Source organism: Oncorhynchus keta, chromosome 8 (assembly GCF_023373465.1).
Source record: "Oncorhynchus keta strain PuntledgeMale-10-30-2019 chromosome 8, Oket_V2, whole genome shotgun sequence".
Taxonomy (NCBI): Eukaryota; Metazoa; Chordata; class Actinopteri; order Salmoniformes; family Salmonidae; genus Oncorhynchus; species Oncorhynchus keta.
The window spans coordinates 23,408,879-23,423,749 of record NC_068428.1 but is presented as its reverse complement, the minus strand read 5'-3'; the positions used below and the strand labels follow the sequence as shown (position 1 = coordinate 23,423,749).

Genomic DNA, 14,871 nt, shown 5'->3' with positions numbered 1-14,871 from the left:
GATAAAATGGATGAAAGTCTATCTAAATCAAACAGATTCACAGTGAGTAGTACCCTCTTCTACATTGCAATGCCCTGGACTGTGCCAGGAAAACTATTGTAATGGATGGAGAAAACACCCTATGAAAGACATTAACACATTTCCAGAAATCAAAAACCCTTCTATTCCCAAGTCCCTTTCATAAACAATAAACGTCTGGCTGGTAAATAACTAAATAGTGTTTTGTTTGACAGGTGTTGAATGCAGAGGCGTCGCTGCCCTACAGGGGAGAGAATAACAGCAGGACATGATTGACATAGTTAATATGAGAGCCCTGAGGGGTATGATCCATGATAGACATGTGTTGGCACAAGGCCTGGCAGAGTTGGCAGAAGGGGTACGAGGGTTGGCAAGGTGGTTGGGTTAGAGGGATATAGGCCTGGGAGTTTGGGACTAAGTTGGCAGGCATAGCATGGCATGGCAAGGCTGGATCGGCAGTTGTAGAATTGGCAGAAGGGTGTTGATAAAGTGTGGCTGGATCACACGGGTTAGCAGATTGGCTGAATAGGGCTGTACTGGGAGGTGAGCTGTTGACAGTGTGGACGAGCGGTATAGGGCTTGCCAAGATGACAAAGTCGATTTCGCTATTTTGGCCAAGAGTGATAAAATCCAGTTGACGGGGAGAGCAAGGAGGGAGAAATAAGGTAAGATTGAGATAGTGGCTTGGCTGGTACTATTGGTCTGTGTTGGCATTGGTGGTTGTGCTCTGCTTTGGCGGGCCTTATTTGGCAAGGAACATTTGGTTGGCAGTCAAGGGCTGTCTTGGGAGGAAGGTTTAGGTGTTTGTATGGGTTGGGATTAAGTGAGTGGCTGGGCAATTGCAGTGTTGATGGAGAGACTGTGTTGGTGTGTGTTGTAGTCTGTGCACAAAATTATATATATTTGCCTATTATAATTTGAATTGAAGGACGTCTTAATGTGGGTACCCCCCCGAACACACCCCTCCCCCGCATTACTCACTCTCTGTGCCGTGCTGCAGATGGCAGAGTAGCTGTCTCGGGTGCCTTGCTGCTGAGCCTGGACCTGCTGTCTCAGCCTGCTCTGCACACGCTCATTGCAGCCCTCCACCAGGTCATCTCCCCTCTCCTTCAGCCCAGACAGGCGGTCCTCAAAGCCTGCTATCTCCTCCATGATGGCCTGGACCAGGGGGGAGAGGAGGAACGGAGCCCAGCACTTTTTGGGTTAGTGAGGGGTTTGGTTGAAGAACATGGTGGACATCAAATAGAGTGCATGCTGAGCCAAAGGATCAGATTGGATGGATGAACTTGAGGGGAGGTCAAATTGAACAAAGAGAGAAATAAATGTGGCTTACATACAGAGATATCTGTGTCCTGCTCATGAGATAAAAGGATGAACACTGTTTATACTTGATTGCTATAGGATGTCTTGCTCCCAGACAGACTAAATAAATTCTTTGCTCGCTTTGAGGACAATACAGTGCCACTGACACGGCCCGCTACCAAAACCTGCGGACTCTCCTTCACTGCAGCCGACGTGAGTAAGACATTTAAACGTGTTAACCCTCGCAAGGCTGCAGGCCCAGACGGCATCCCCAGCCGCGTCCTCAAAGCATGCGCAGACCAGCTGGCTGGTGTGTTTACGGACATATTCCGTAAACATTGATTACCAACAACGACGAGACAGCCTACAGGGAGGAGGTGAGGGCCCTCGGAGTGTGGTGTCAGGAAAATAACCTCACACTCAACGTCAACAAAACAAAGGAGATGATTGTGGACTTCAGGAAACAGCAGAGGGAGCACCCCCCTATCCACACCGACGGGACAGTAGTGGAGAGGGTAGTAAGTTTTAAGTTCCTCTGCGTACACATCACGGACAAACTGAATTGGTCCACCCACACAGACAGCATCGTGAAGAAGGCGCAGCAGCGCCTCTTCAACCTCAGGAGGCTGAGGAAATTCGGCTTGTCACCAAAAGCACTCACAAACTTCTACAGATGCACAATCGAGAGCATCCTGTCGGGCTGTATCACCGCCTGGTACGGCAACTGCTCCGCCCACAACCGTAAGGCTCTCCACAGGGTAGTGAGGTCTGCACAAAGCACAACAACCACCCAAGCCACTGCCTGTTCACCCCGCTATCATCCAGAAGGCGAGGTCAGTACAGGGACCGAGAGACTGAAAAACAGCTTCTATCTCAAGGCCATCAGACTGTTAAACAGCCACCACTAACATTGAGTGGCTGCTGCCAACATACTGACTCAACTCCAGCCACTTTAATAATGGAAATTGATGGAAATTGATGGAAAAAATGTATCACTAGCCACTTTAAACAATGCTACCTAATATAATGTTTACATACCCTACATTACTCATATCATATGTATATGTATATACTGTACTCTATATCATCTACTGCATCTTTCCATCTTTATGTAATACATTTATCACTAGCCACTTTAAACTATGCCACTGTTATGTTTACATACCCTACATTACTCATCTCATATGTATATACTGTACTCGATACCATCTACTGCATTTTGCCTATGCCGTTCTGTACCATCACTCATTCATATATCTTTATGTACATATTCTTTATCCCTTTACACTGTGTATAAGGTAGTAGTTGTGGAATTTTTAGGTTAGATTACACATTGGTTATTACTGCATTGTCAGAACTAGAAGCACAAGCATTTCGCTACACTCGCATTAACATCTGCTAACCATGTGTATGTGACAAATAACATTTGATTTGATTTTATAGGCTAGAACCTGGTATGCCTAAATTAGGTGGCTCAGGGTGGCTTTTCAATAGCAAATCATATAAAAACACTATGAAAAAGCCATTAGATTAGTGTAATTAATAACACTGTCTGATTTGTCACCTTGTGACTGGCCAGCTGCTGAGTGGCTGCCTCAAGGCCTCCGCCAGCTGAGGGGTCAGGGGTCACCATCCTGCTGGACATCTGCAGCAGCCACCTCTCCACTTCCTGTAGCTCCACATGGTACACTTCCTGCTCCTTCACCTGGCCCTCCAGGCGCTGCACATGGGCCTGAGACACACACATTGTCATTCACACAAGCATACACACACATTAAGCATTCACACACAGGCCCACAAACACACGCTGGTAGCAGTCCTAGCAGTGACCATAATAGTGATACTCAAACCAGCAACAAGTCTCAACAGTGCTACTATACTGTAGCAATAGTACCAACAGTACCAAGTTACTAACAGTAATAGCTGTAACCTCTACTGTATTGTAACCATTATACAATAGCACTCAGAAAGCTGTCATCAAAGTCCCATTAAGAGGACCTGGTTAAGTGGCACTCCAGTCTCCTTTTCACATCATGTAAACACCTGATTTACTTAACAAAGGTACATCTCAGTAGGTGGTACAGGTCAGACAAGACATGGCACAAGTAAGGGGGGTGTTCCTCTTTTGTTCTCTATTGCTACTCTATTGTTCCTCAAGCAAGGGGGAGACTGATGACATCACATTTGACCATCAGACCAACTCCTTGACTGCCCTACTCCTGGAAGTTTGCAGTAGACTAAAAAACATGACTTTTTACCCTTTAATATGTGTACTTTACTGTATTTATACTTGGGACGTCTTTAAAAATCCATCAGTAACAGTAAATCCTCACAGTGGCAGCGTTGCCGAGCTCAGTGTAGTCCGTCTGTAGTCTGTTCATGTTGTCTCTGATGGAGGGGTACTGGACTGAAAGCAGCAGAGACTCTCCCTTCTCCACCACCAACCTCACTGCCGAGTCATGGGACTGGACCGTCTGCAACAAGGCCTGGTGGAGGGAGGTAAGGAAGAACGAAGACCGTTATGCTATTTTGGGTTTGATGCCTTTATTTTTAACTGTAGGACCAACAGAGTAAATGGCACATCTTCTCCATTAAATCAAAGAGCTGAGGGTGAGGGGTTACAGAGGTACCATACCTTGTACTTGGCCAGCTGTGCTCTCTTCTGGTACAGTTCAGCTTTAGGTTCCAGGGGGGCACTGAGCATGGCTCTGGTCTCCACCACCCACTGGGCCTGGGCCTTGTACCTGTCCTGGAACTCCTTGGCCAGACACACAGCCCTCTCCAGGGTGCTGTGCTCCTGCCGCAGCCCACCAGCTAGCTCCTCCAGTTGGGCTAGCCTAGCCTCCACCTCCCCTCCCAGCCCCTCAGCTCCAGCCTCCTCCAGGAAGCCTGCAGCCCGCTCTGCCCGCTCCCTGAGGGCCTTGAGCAGGCCATGGCCCTGCTGAAGCTCAGCCTGGAGAGTCTGGAGGAGAGAGAGTTCATAGAGACACAGAGAACGAATGTGTGATATATTTACAGTACTGTATACCTCAGTGTACACAGTGATGCAATCTATACAAAAAGAGAATTTGTTGAAATAGTGTGTGTGCATGTGTGCATACTCACAGACATGCATGAATACACACACAATTTGTAATAAGTTCTAAACAAATACAAATGGATTGAATGTCAATAGAAAAAAAGACTGTTGCCAAGATAATTAGGTTTTCCTGCACGTAAACTTCTACACAAACGCATTTATTTTCATTCCAAATATTCTCAGCAAGTCTCACATTCATCTTGTATGTGTGATTCTAGCTACATTCCACACACCAACACACATTCCTTTGTTCCTCCAACAACCCTGCTATCCCGGCCACCTGAGGTTTCACCGACAGTGTTTGAGAAGCTCCACTTTTCCTGGAAATCTTTGAACCCGGCAGGTAAACTGACACCTGCATGGTGAGACCCTGGTGAGACCCCGGTGAGAAATATGAAAGGAGGGCCAATTACCGGGTCCTTATAATGGACAGTGGCAGCGGGGGTTTCCACAGCAACCAACCAACACACACACACATGCACACGCACGCACGCACGCACGCACGCACATACACATACACACACACACACACACACACACACACACACACACACACACACACACACACACACACACACACACACACACACACACACACACACACACACACACACACACACACACACACACACACACACACACACACGCATACACACCCCCTCTCCCAGCACATACTTTATTACTTTATTCTATAGGAAAGCATGGAGTTTTTATCATCACAGGAGACCTATATAATAATGGCCTCAGCTCTGCTGCTGATCATACTAACCCGGTCTGTCTCGGTCTACACACGTTCCTCTGCCTTCTCCATCTGACACACTAAACAAGATGTGCAGGTTTGTATGAGACTGCTAATAACACCAGCTGCCTTTATGTTTCTAATAATACCATGTACACACAGCTGTTGTTGGTAACTGACAACCTCCTGTGTGCCGCATCATAGACTCTTACCAATGTCTTTGTAGTGATGTAGTGTGGTGTTGTCTATGAATGCGGCACACAGGAGGTTGGTGGCACCTTAATTGGGGAGGACGGGCTCGTGGTAATGGCTGGAGCAGAATTAGTGGAATGTTATTAAATACAACAAACACATGGTTTCCATGGTTTCCATGGTTTCCATGGTTTCCATGTGTATGGTGCCATTCCATCCGCTCCATTCCAGACATTATTATGAGCCATCCTCCCCTCAGCAGCCTCCACTGATGCTGCAGTGTATTAAACTGCCAGCAGTATAATTCTCATACTCAAACTGACTGTCAGCACAGTATGTTCTGTAGAGGGCTAGGGTTGTACATATTATATTCTACAGTACAGAAAGATATTTGAATCCAAACACATTGCATTTAGCATAGTCATAAAGCTCTCTGAGAAATAATTATGGAAAACCAGCAAATGAGTCACTATGGAGATCTATAATTGGCCACATCTAATAAGTACATTTATGACCAATAACTGTACAAAGCCTACATCTTTCTGTCACTCAATCCAGCAGCAGTGGATCGATCAGTTATGCTGATTATCATATTAGTCTCCCATCCTCACACTGGGTTCCGTCTAATTCCCTGTGTGGCTGATGTCTGGTATTAGTCTGCAGTCTGCTGTGCCACCAGAACACATGTGACGACAACATGTCCTCAGTTCCTATGTAGAGAGGGAGATCGATCCCAGACATGGATTACTGCAAAGCCTGGGTGTGTGTCTGGCGGGAAGGAGTCTGTCTGTGTGTGTGTGTGTGTGTGTGTGTGTGTGTGTGTGTGTGTGTGTGTGTGTGTGTGTGTGTGTGTGTGTGTGTGTGTGTGTGTGTGTGTGTGTGTGTGTGTGTGTGTGTGTGTGTGTGTGTGTGTGTGTGTGTGTGTGTGTGTGTGTGTGTGTGTGTGTGTGTGTGTGTGATGCGGAGCGGGAAGGGCATTGCATCAATTACAGTGTCTGTGCCAGCAGGCTCCTGACACTGGTGCTTCTTCATCCTCTGTTTCACAGTGGGAGGGCTCTCTCTACTACAGAGCATCCTCTAAAGCTGCTCCCGCTTTGTCTTCATAAAGACACGATCAATACACACACACTCTCTCTCTCCTTCCTCTTCACACTCAATATGAACTGTGACAAGTCAACTACTGCAGATATTTTGATGTTTTTATGCAGTGTGCGCACGGACACTAATATATAAATCAATGTCTTATCAACTCAAGAAGAGCGCTGTCAGATAAGAGAGAGACAGGGAACTATCTTGTCAAGTGGCCTTCCATTTAGGTACTGAATGATTTTGCTAACCTTACATGCAAATATCTGCAACCCAAGCCAAACTGGCGAAGCAAACTTTCATGTTGATGATATGAACAAGCACCTTATGTTGCTTGGCAAGCAAATACATTTTTTTTGCTGGCTAACATGGCAGATTGTAAAGAGGCTTTCCTGTGTTTCTGTACTACAATATATATGCCATCAAGCAGACGCTTTTATACTCAGTGACTTTGTGTACGGCTGGTCCCAGGAATCAAACCCTGGCGTTACAAGCACCATGTGCAACCAACTAAGCTACAGAGGACTACAAGGTGACTGCTGTGAAACTACCTAGAGTAAGACTAATAATTTATGTGTAATATAGCACAAGCAAGCTTAATTCACTTTTATCAGGGCACTCTAGCGAGGAGGTGTACCTCAGGGTTCTGTACCAATACCACAAAATGAAACTACCAACTAGTGTATGCCTGGGTTCTATAGCAGAAATCTAATATTGTACAGTAAGTGAACAGAAAAGGAGCCACGTCGAACCCTACTCTACCAGGTGTGTCTGTGTTCAGTACCTCTACTTTCTTCATCTTCCTCTCCATGGCAACCCGGTCCAGAGCCTCCGTGCTGGCTGTCACTGTTCTGAAGTTCTTCTGGGCTGATCTAAGCCAATCAGAGAAGGACACACAGAGTTTCTCTGCCTCTTCGATGCTCCTAAGCTCCTCCTTCAGCTGCTTGATGGTCTCCTAAAAGCGGATTGGATAAAAGAATGAGTGTGACATCAGACAGCTTGCATCACCCCAGAACCATGAAAATATTTTTATTCCTTATTCCTTCCACAGATGTTTTTTTCATGTTTTGGATTTGGATATTATATATTTTTTTAAATGGTGTTATTGACACATCATTCATTTGACTATATCTCAGTTTTTAGGAGGGTTTTGACACATCCACTTGACTTAGATGGTATGGCTATGAATGAGGTATTTTTATGGATTTGGCACATAATCCACTTGACTTGCATATCCCATGGTGTGAATCTCCAATTAGCTGATAGTGCTGAGTGCACACCTTTACTGCAGAGATGGAGACGGAGGTAACAGCTCTGTACCACGGCCCATATGGCCAACGTTTCACACAGAACAATTGTGTGTGTGTGAGCGAGAGAGAGTAGAGAGAAAGGGTGGGAGTGCGACAGAAAGAGTGAGTGTTTGTGTGTGTGTGCGTGCGTGCGTGCATGTTTGCTTGCGTTCACAAGCACACTTGAGAGAAAGTGTGTGTACTATAGCCTACGTGAGAGAGAGAGAGTGTGTGTGAGAGCGAGAGGTGCTACTGTAGGTGTAAAAATCAATGGCTCTGCCGACACAGCCCTTCCACTCCAGGCTCCAGCAGTGTGTGTGAGGAGTGTGAGATTGCCTTCTGTAGCGTTTAATTACAGACTAAGCCCAGGACCAGAGGAGCACCATTGATTTTCCTTTAGTTCTCCCAAGAGGAGCAGACAAATAAAATGACTGGCTTCTGAGTGTACTGGGTGTGTTCTGGGGCTCAACCAAACTCTCATAGTTGTTTCACCGCACTGTTACAGTACAGCCTCAAGACAATGAAAGTCACTGCAACAAGATCTATCACGAGACAACTGGGCTGTGAGTGTAAATGCAATGTTATCTTAGGTACATAGCCATTTTGTTCATATCAGAAAGATCAGTCAGTTGTGACTGTCTCACCTGTATGTTGAGAATCAGGGCGTGGTATCGGGCAGTGAGCTGGGTGGCTCTGGTGCTGACCCGGCTGCTGATGTGGGTCTCCTCCAGGACCTGCTGGGCCAGAGCAGACAGCCCATCCACCTCGCTCTGCCGGGCTAGCACACTTTCCTGCCACAGCTGCACAACCATTCACAGAGAAAGTCAGAGTTACAATTAGATAATGTAGATGGTTTATATCAAAATGCTGTTATTTTGACATCCCATGCCGAAATTGTACCTGTTGGTTTGAGACCATTGAGACACAGCCTAACAGTGTGAACGATCCATCAACAGACAAATCACAGTCTCTTACCTCTCTCTATCTAACCCCTACCTGGAGCTGCTTTAGCTGGGCATCCTTGGAAGCGCTGTCAGACCTGCGATGTCCACGGATGTTGGCCTTCCCCTCCATGTCCTCCAGCCACAGGACCAGGCTCTGGAACCTCTGGCCCATCTGCCTGAGCCTGCCCAGGGTAGAACCCAGCGTGGCCCTAGTCTCCCCCAGCCGGGCCTGGTAGGCCCCCCACTCACGCTGTGCCGTGTCTAGGGCTCGGTCCTCAATCTGAGGCGCGCCCCACGGAATCACCCCATCCCTGCTTGACAGCAGGGAAGAGAGCAGGGACTGGCCCTGGGAGCAGCGCTCCTGGAGGAGCTGTGGAGGAGAGGGAGAACGGAGGTACAAAATAGCGAGGCGGGATGATACAGTAGAGCTGGGACGATAAACCAAAAATGGCCTTTCTCTTACCGAAGCATTTTGCATACAGCAGTAATTTTCTGAGATTTTGCTACACAACGTTCCTGTAGATTGTACTACAACTATTGAGTTCATGGCACCACTTTACAACTAGAGTAGATGGTAGTATGGTTTTGATGCACCCGCAGGACAGAGCAGAGTGCGCCATTTGCAGTGAATAGGCCTACATCAAGTATAGCCTAGGCCTAGCGCTGGAAAGTACTTGTTAGGCATTGGCCTACATTTACTGATAGATTAACCATAACATGATAGCCATAACATCATATTTAGAGTTAGTAATCTAGCAAAGTGTTTTGAGTTCCCACTTCCTCAGGTGGTTAAAAATATAGACTATCGCTGAAGAGACCCAATGAAATTTGATCATTCTGGATCCTATTTTGACAGGTTGCACATCAACATATCAATCATGCATTCTTTGGATATGTTATATGAAATAACATTTTATCACCGGCTACTATCTTTGGAAAGAAATCACCTAGAGCCCTGCCAATAACGGAAAGTAACTGTCCATTAAAACATTTTATTTTATCATAGTATTTATTGTTAACGAGCAAAATCGTTACATTTATCACAATATAACTTGGTGTCCCAACTCTAGCACCTCCCAAAAAGTATTTATAGATGATTTATCGTTATTGCAAAAAATGTGACTATTTATCGCAATATGGATTTTTGTCCATATCACCCAGCTCTATGATACAGTAACATACTAATATCAAGTTCAACATGATGCAGTATGTACAGTATCAATTCTTATTCTGAACCTATCAGAAGCTCTCTGCTTTCACTATGTGTTTAGATCATTCTAAAACCAACATTCCACAGCTGGCCAGTGCTACAGCTCTGCTATAGCTCCTCATTCAAAACCAACTGGCACACTATCCGGGATCCTTGGGACGTCCCTACCCCATTGAAGTTGAAATGTAAAATGGTTAAGGTAAGGGTTAAGGTTAGGGTTAGGTAAGGGTCCCAAGGATGCCGGAGAGCACTGACCCACACCAAACCAGGCATATAGTAGGCTGCACTGTACTGACCTGTATCTGCTGTAGTGTGTTCTCCAGGGTGTCCACATCCCCCTCTGGGTGGGACAGAGAGCCCAGGGTTCCCTGCTCCTGCTCCAGCCAGTCCTCAAACATGTGCAGCCCCCTCTGGTACTCCTGATGGGCCAGGACCAGATCCTTAGCCTTGTAGACTGCAGCCTGGAACACGACACAGGGAGATACCATGTGGAGATACCACATGACTGGGTTACCATTTCAAGTATTGGTTCCCAAACTCTTTGGCCTCTTAGGTCTTTTCAGTTATCTTGTGACCTACAAATAAAATAAAGCTACTTCATTAAGCCATTAGCCAGTCCTGGGAAAGACTACCTTTAAGGACATGAAGGGAAACAGGACATGATGGAGACAGGAGTATGAAGGCTGTGGGTACCTTGGCCTTGTCTGTGATGGCGGTGTATCTCTCCTGCAGGCTGTGTACCTCCTGATGGGTAGTGTATTGTTCAGCCATGTTGGAGCCCTTGGTAGCGATGGTCTCTAATGGACTGCTGTGGCTCAGGACCTCCTCATAGAGAAGCTAAAACACATACAGTATCACATTAACCAGCTGTGGATATAGCATAAGAACATGATAGATGAAATACTGAAAATGTCTCACTTTAAAAAAAAATATCCCTTCTTAGTGTGAAAATCAACAACACTACAAGGTTATGATGGTGGATTGCTTTTAGTTATTTTCAGGAGTCAAAGCCCTTTATATTGTAAAGGTGTAGATTCCCTCCATCCACCACCAATGTGAAAACCCCATCCATTACAATGAGTCCAGTACTGTACCTTGGTCTTTCCCAGGTTGGCGGTCTTGTCTCTCATCTCAGAGTACTGTCTGTCTGAGCAGCCCAGAGTGGTCTCCACGCGCTCCATCCACATGATAAACTGGCCCACGTCCTCCTGGTAGCTGGTCCACTGGGACAGGGCCCCCTCCAGCTGACTGGATCAGGAAACACACACATTCATTCTTCAGGGTTACTGACTGTTAGGGTCGTTCTACAAAAATGGTGGCTTTTTGACCAGCCAACTTTTTAAAAATGTCATTATTTTTTACTTGTAGCTACTGATAGAGCCAGCTGCTCCTACAAAGTCAACAGACCAAATCAGCTGGGATAGACTCACTGGAGTGTCAACACAAATAACCTTGAGTGTATTATAATCTAATACTAATCTTATCATCTGATAAATGGCAAATATGATTATTATTATTATTATCTAATACAATGAACGCCTATTTTTCTTTGTCAAATGATTGCCTGATAACATTGTCTTATTTCCTACCATTTAACCCTTTTGACCTCCTAGATTAAATTGATTGATTAAAGTCAAAATGGCTAACCGATGAATATGTCTCCTGACCTTTTACACTGGATGGAGGCAGACAGCAGAGAGTCCCAGGAGTCCTTAAGGTCCTGGATCTGTTTTCGGACCACGGGGACCCCCTCAGCAGAGGTGTTTCTCTGGACAGCCTCACCACGTGTCAGCAACATCTTCAGCTGGATCTCCCTCTCCTGACGGGCCGCCAACAGGGCCTGGGGAAACACAATCACAGATAAGATACAACCACAGACGAAAGTTTTAGATACAGTTACAACCACAGACACAGTTTTAAATACCATTACAACCACAGACACGGTTTTAGATACAGTTACAACCACAGACACGGTTTTAAATACAGTTACAACCACAGTCACAATTTTAAATACAGTTACAACCACAGACACGGTTTTAGATACCGTTACAACCACAGACACGGTTTTAGATACCGTTACAACCACAGACATGGTTTTAGATACAGTTACAACCACAGACACGGTTTTAGATACAGTTACAACCACAGACACGGTTTTAGATACAGTTACAACCACAGACACGGTTTGAAATAGAGTTACAACCACAGACACAATTTGAAATAGAGTTACAACCACAGACACAAACACAGACAAAGAGTAGTTGTTGTACACTAGACTTGATAGCTTCAGAATGTTTACAAGAGGGGGGGTAACCCCTGATACTACACATTTATAGGTTAGATATCGATTTGTAATCACTTTTGAGAGATGCAACTTTTTCTCGATCTTTGGGCAAAACTATAGAGGCCCTAGATCTCTCCATTACATTATTCTAGTCTTCCATACCTACCTCCAGCTGTATCATCCTGTCCTCCAGTACAGTCTTGTCGGCGGTGGGGGAGAGGCAGGTGTTCAGGATCCTCTCAGCCTCAGACACCCAGTTCTGGAGCTCCGTCAGACCCTGGGAGAACAGACGGTGCTCCCCTACGATACGCTCTATCCTGGAGGCCTTGTCCTGGAGGAGACCAAGCAGAGCTACTTATACAAGGTACACGGTATAGAGGTACATAGAAATGGTTTGAAGTGGTAGCATAGACCAAGGATAAAATAAGACCTTTCAAGGTTTTCCTTTCACTCAGGAAAATATGATATTTTCTGCAGAAAATATGCTGGTCTAGTGGTAATGGCACAGCCTCTTGCATACCATTCTACAGAGTTGGCACAGGTTTGAATCTGGTCCTTTGCCCTTTGACATAGGACTGGATCTTTCCCCACTGTCATCCTATCTGTCCAATAAAATCAAAACATGTTTTTATAAATCTGGCCATGGTTATGTTATGGACAAGAAAATAATACAGGGGCAACCTTTTCTTTCCCGCTTAACATATCCACAGCGCTAGCAACAAGCGGCTTTCTCAAGTGATTTTCTTCCTCCTGTTTCTATGTTACTGAGAGAAGACCTATAAATAGCCTAGCTCACTAGATTCAGAAGGTCAGCCCAATACTAGCATAGCAGTATTTCCTATCTGGTATTTCAGTGAGCATGGTTATATGCACACAATTATACAATTATTGTGGATAGTCAGATTAATAGAATAGTTTGTTTAAAATGTTTACATGCTGTGCAAGAAGAACAATTTCCCTAATAATCATGTTTACATCTGAAACTTCTGATAAAAGCAGAAAATCACCAATCAAAATAAATGTTTTACCACTGTCATGGTTCCACCTGTCACCAGAGGGCGGCAGAGACCGTCCTAGACACATTAACGACACTCAGGCGTGTCCTATTTACTCATTATTGATTTCCCTGTTAAAAGAGGTGTGGTTTCTGTTGTCCTTTGCAGAAGCTTGAATTATGTAACATGTGCTTACGTTTCCTGAGTGAGTTTTCGGCTATCGTTTCTCCGTAAAGTATTATGTTATCCTTAACCACTGATTCCTCGTCTGATCTCTTCTCTGCACCTGGGTCCAACCTCACCACGTCACAGCAAGCTTCTTCCCAAATATCAAAGATCCTCCAGGCACTTACCGACTCCCTCCAACCACAGTCCAACCTTAACCCAGGAGGAGCCAATGCCCAGGTCTCATTGCCCAGTGCTACAGGCGTCGCTGTAGTTCCTCCAGGGAATCTGCACCAGGAACCCAAGATCCCAGCCCCCAAGCGGAATGACATCCGCCTAGGGGCTAGACAAGTGGCTGACTTCAATCCCTGATAACGCTGGAAATCAGGATCGACAACCGCCTCTGGGAACGTGTGAGACAGCACCTTTTTGACACCACCCCAGTATCTTGGTTTCCTGAGTACCCCAAGCCTCCGAACCCAGCATTGAAGAGCCCATGCAGCTGAGATGCACACATCTGAGACCAAAGGAGTGTGACAGGCGCATGCGCAAAGGCTGCTGCCTCTACTGCGGAGGTCCCGGCTATCTCCGTGCTACATGCCCAGAGCTGACGGGAAACGCTGGTGCTCGCAAGGACAAGGGGAGACCCTGACGAGCTGTGCGGTTAACCCCAGGCTACCCAGTCAATGTCTGTCACTACCTGCAACCCTCCACTCGGACAACCGTCAGCACCAGATTCAAGCCTTCATGGACTACGGGGCTGCAGATAATTTAATTGATCAAGACTTTGCCATAGAATTACAAATCCCCTGCATGAAATGTCCCATCCATCTGCAGATTCAAGCCCTCAATGGCCACCCCATTGGCTCTAGCCAGGTGGAATATCAGACCAAGCCCATTCTACTGCAAGTTGGGGTGAATCACTCAGATACTCTTAGTTTTCTTTTGTTCACAGCTCCCGAGAACCCCCTTATCCTAGTGTACCTCTGGCTAGCACTACATAACCCACTACTCTGCTGGTCCACAGGGACCTAATAGACTGGGGTAAGAACTGCCAGACTAAATGTCTAAGAGCCCCACCTAGAGCCTTGCCGCGTCCCCATGCATCCATTGAAGAACCAAGACTTCTCTGCTCTCCCTCCCGAATACTTCAACCTCCGGGAGACCTTCAGTAAGAGGCAAGCCGCCACCCTCCCTCCTCATCGTCCATATGACTGCACCATAGAACTCCAACCCGTCTCCACCCCTCCCCAGGGCCGTCTTTACTCCCTCTCGATCCCTGAAGCTGCAGTCTTGGACAATTACATCCGGGAGTCGCTGGAGGCAGATTTAATTTGATTCTCAAAATCCCCAGCTGATGCAGGGAGTGAAAGGATGGAGGTCTGCGTCCCTGCATTGTTTACCGAGGGCTGAACAGGATCACGATTATGAATCGTTACCCCCGATGTCCGCCGCCTTGGAGCTGGCCCACCACTGGACCTCCTCAATGCTTACAATCTCCCTCCTTAGAGAGGAAGATTAATGGAAGACTGCCTTTTAACACCCATAGTGGCCACCATGAGTATTTA

At 46.1% G+C, this 14,871-nt stretch overlaps 1 protein-coding gene across 1 annotated transcript in view; it reads right to left on the bottom strand.

The window, feature by feature from the left end:
- syne1a (spectrin repeat containing, nuclear envelope 1a) overlaps positions 1 to 14,871 on the bottom strand; it is a 201,305-nt gene that overhangs the window by 101,966 nt on the left and 84,468 nt on the right. Inside the window, exons 60-71 of the mRNA XM_052523863.1 lie at positions 12,310 to 12,474; positions 11,527 to 11,699; positions 10,954 to 11,107; positions 10,553 to 10,696; positions 10,156 to 10,320; positions 8,702 to 9,019; positions 8,350 to 8,505; positions 7,201 to 7,371; positions 3,956 to 4,282; positions 3,654 to 3,806; positions 2,885 to 3,052; positions 991 to 1,176 (exon numbers count right to left, since the gene is read on the bottom strand). Coding sequence (XP_052379823.1) covers positions 991 to 1,176; positions 2,885 to 3,052; positions 3,654 to 3,806; positions 3,956 to 4,282; positions 7,201 to 7,371; positions 8,350 to 8,505; positions 8,702 to 9,019; positions 10,156 to 10,320; positions 10,553 to 10,696; positions 10,954 to 11,107; positions 11,527 to 11,699; positions 12,310 to 12,474 — 2,280 coding nt within the window. The remainder of the gene's footprint in view (positions 1 to 990; positions 1,177 to 2,884; positions 3,053 to 3,653; positions 3,807 to 3,955; positions 4,283 to 7,200; positions 7,372 to 8,349; positions 8,506 to 8,701; positions 9,020 to 10,155; positions 10,321 to 10,552; positions 10,697 to 10,953; positions 11,108 to 11,526; positions 11,700 to 12,309; positions 12,475 to 14,871) is intronic.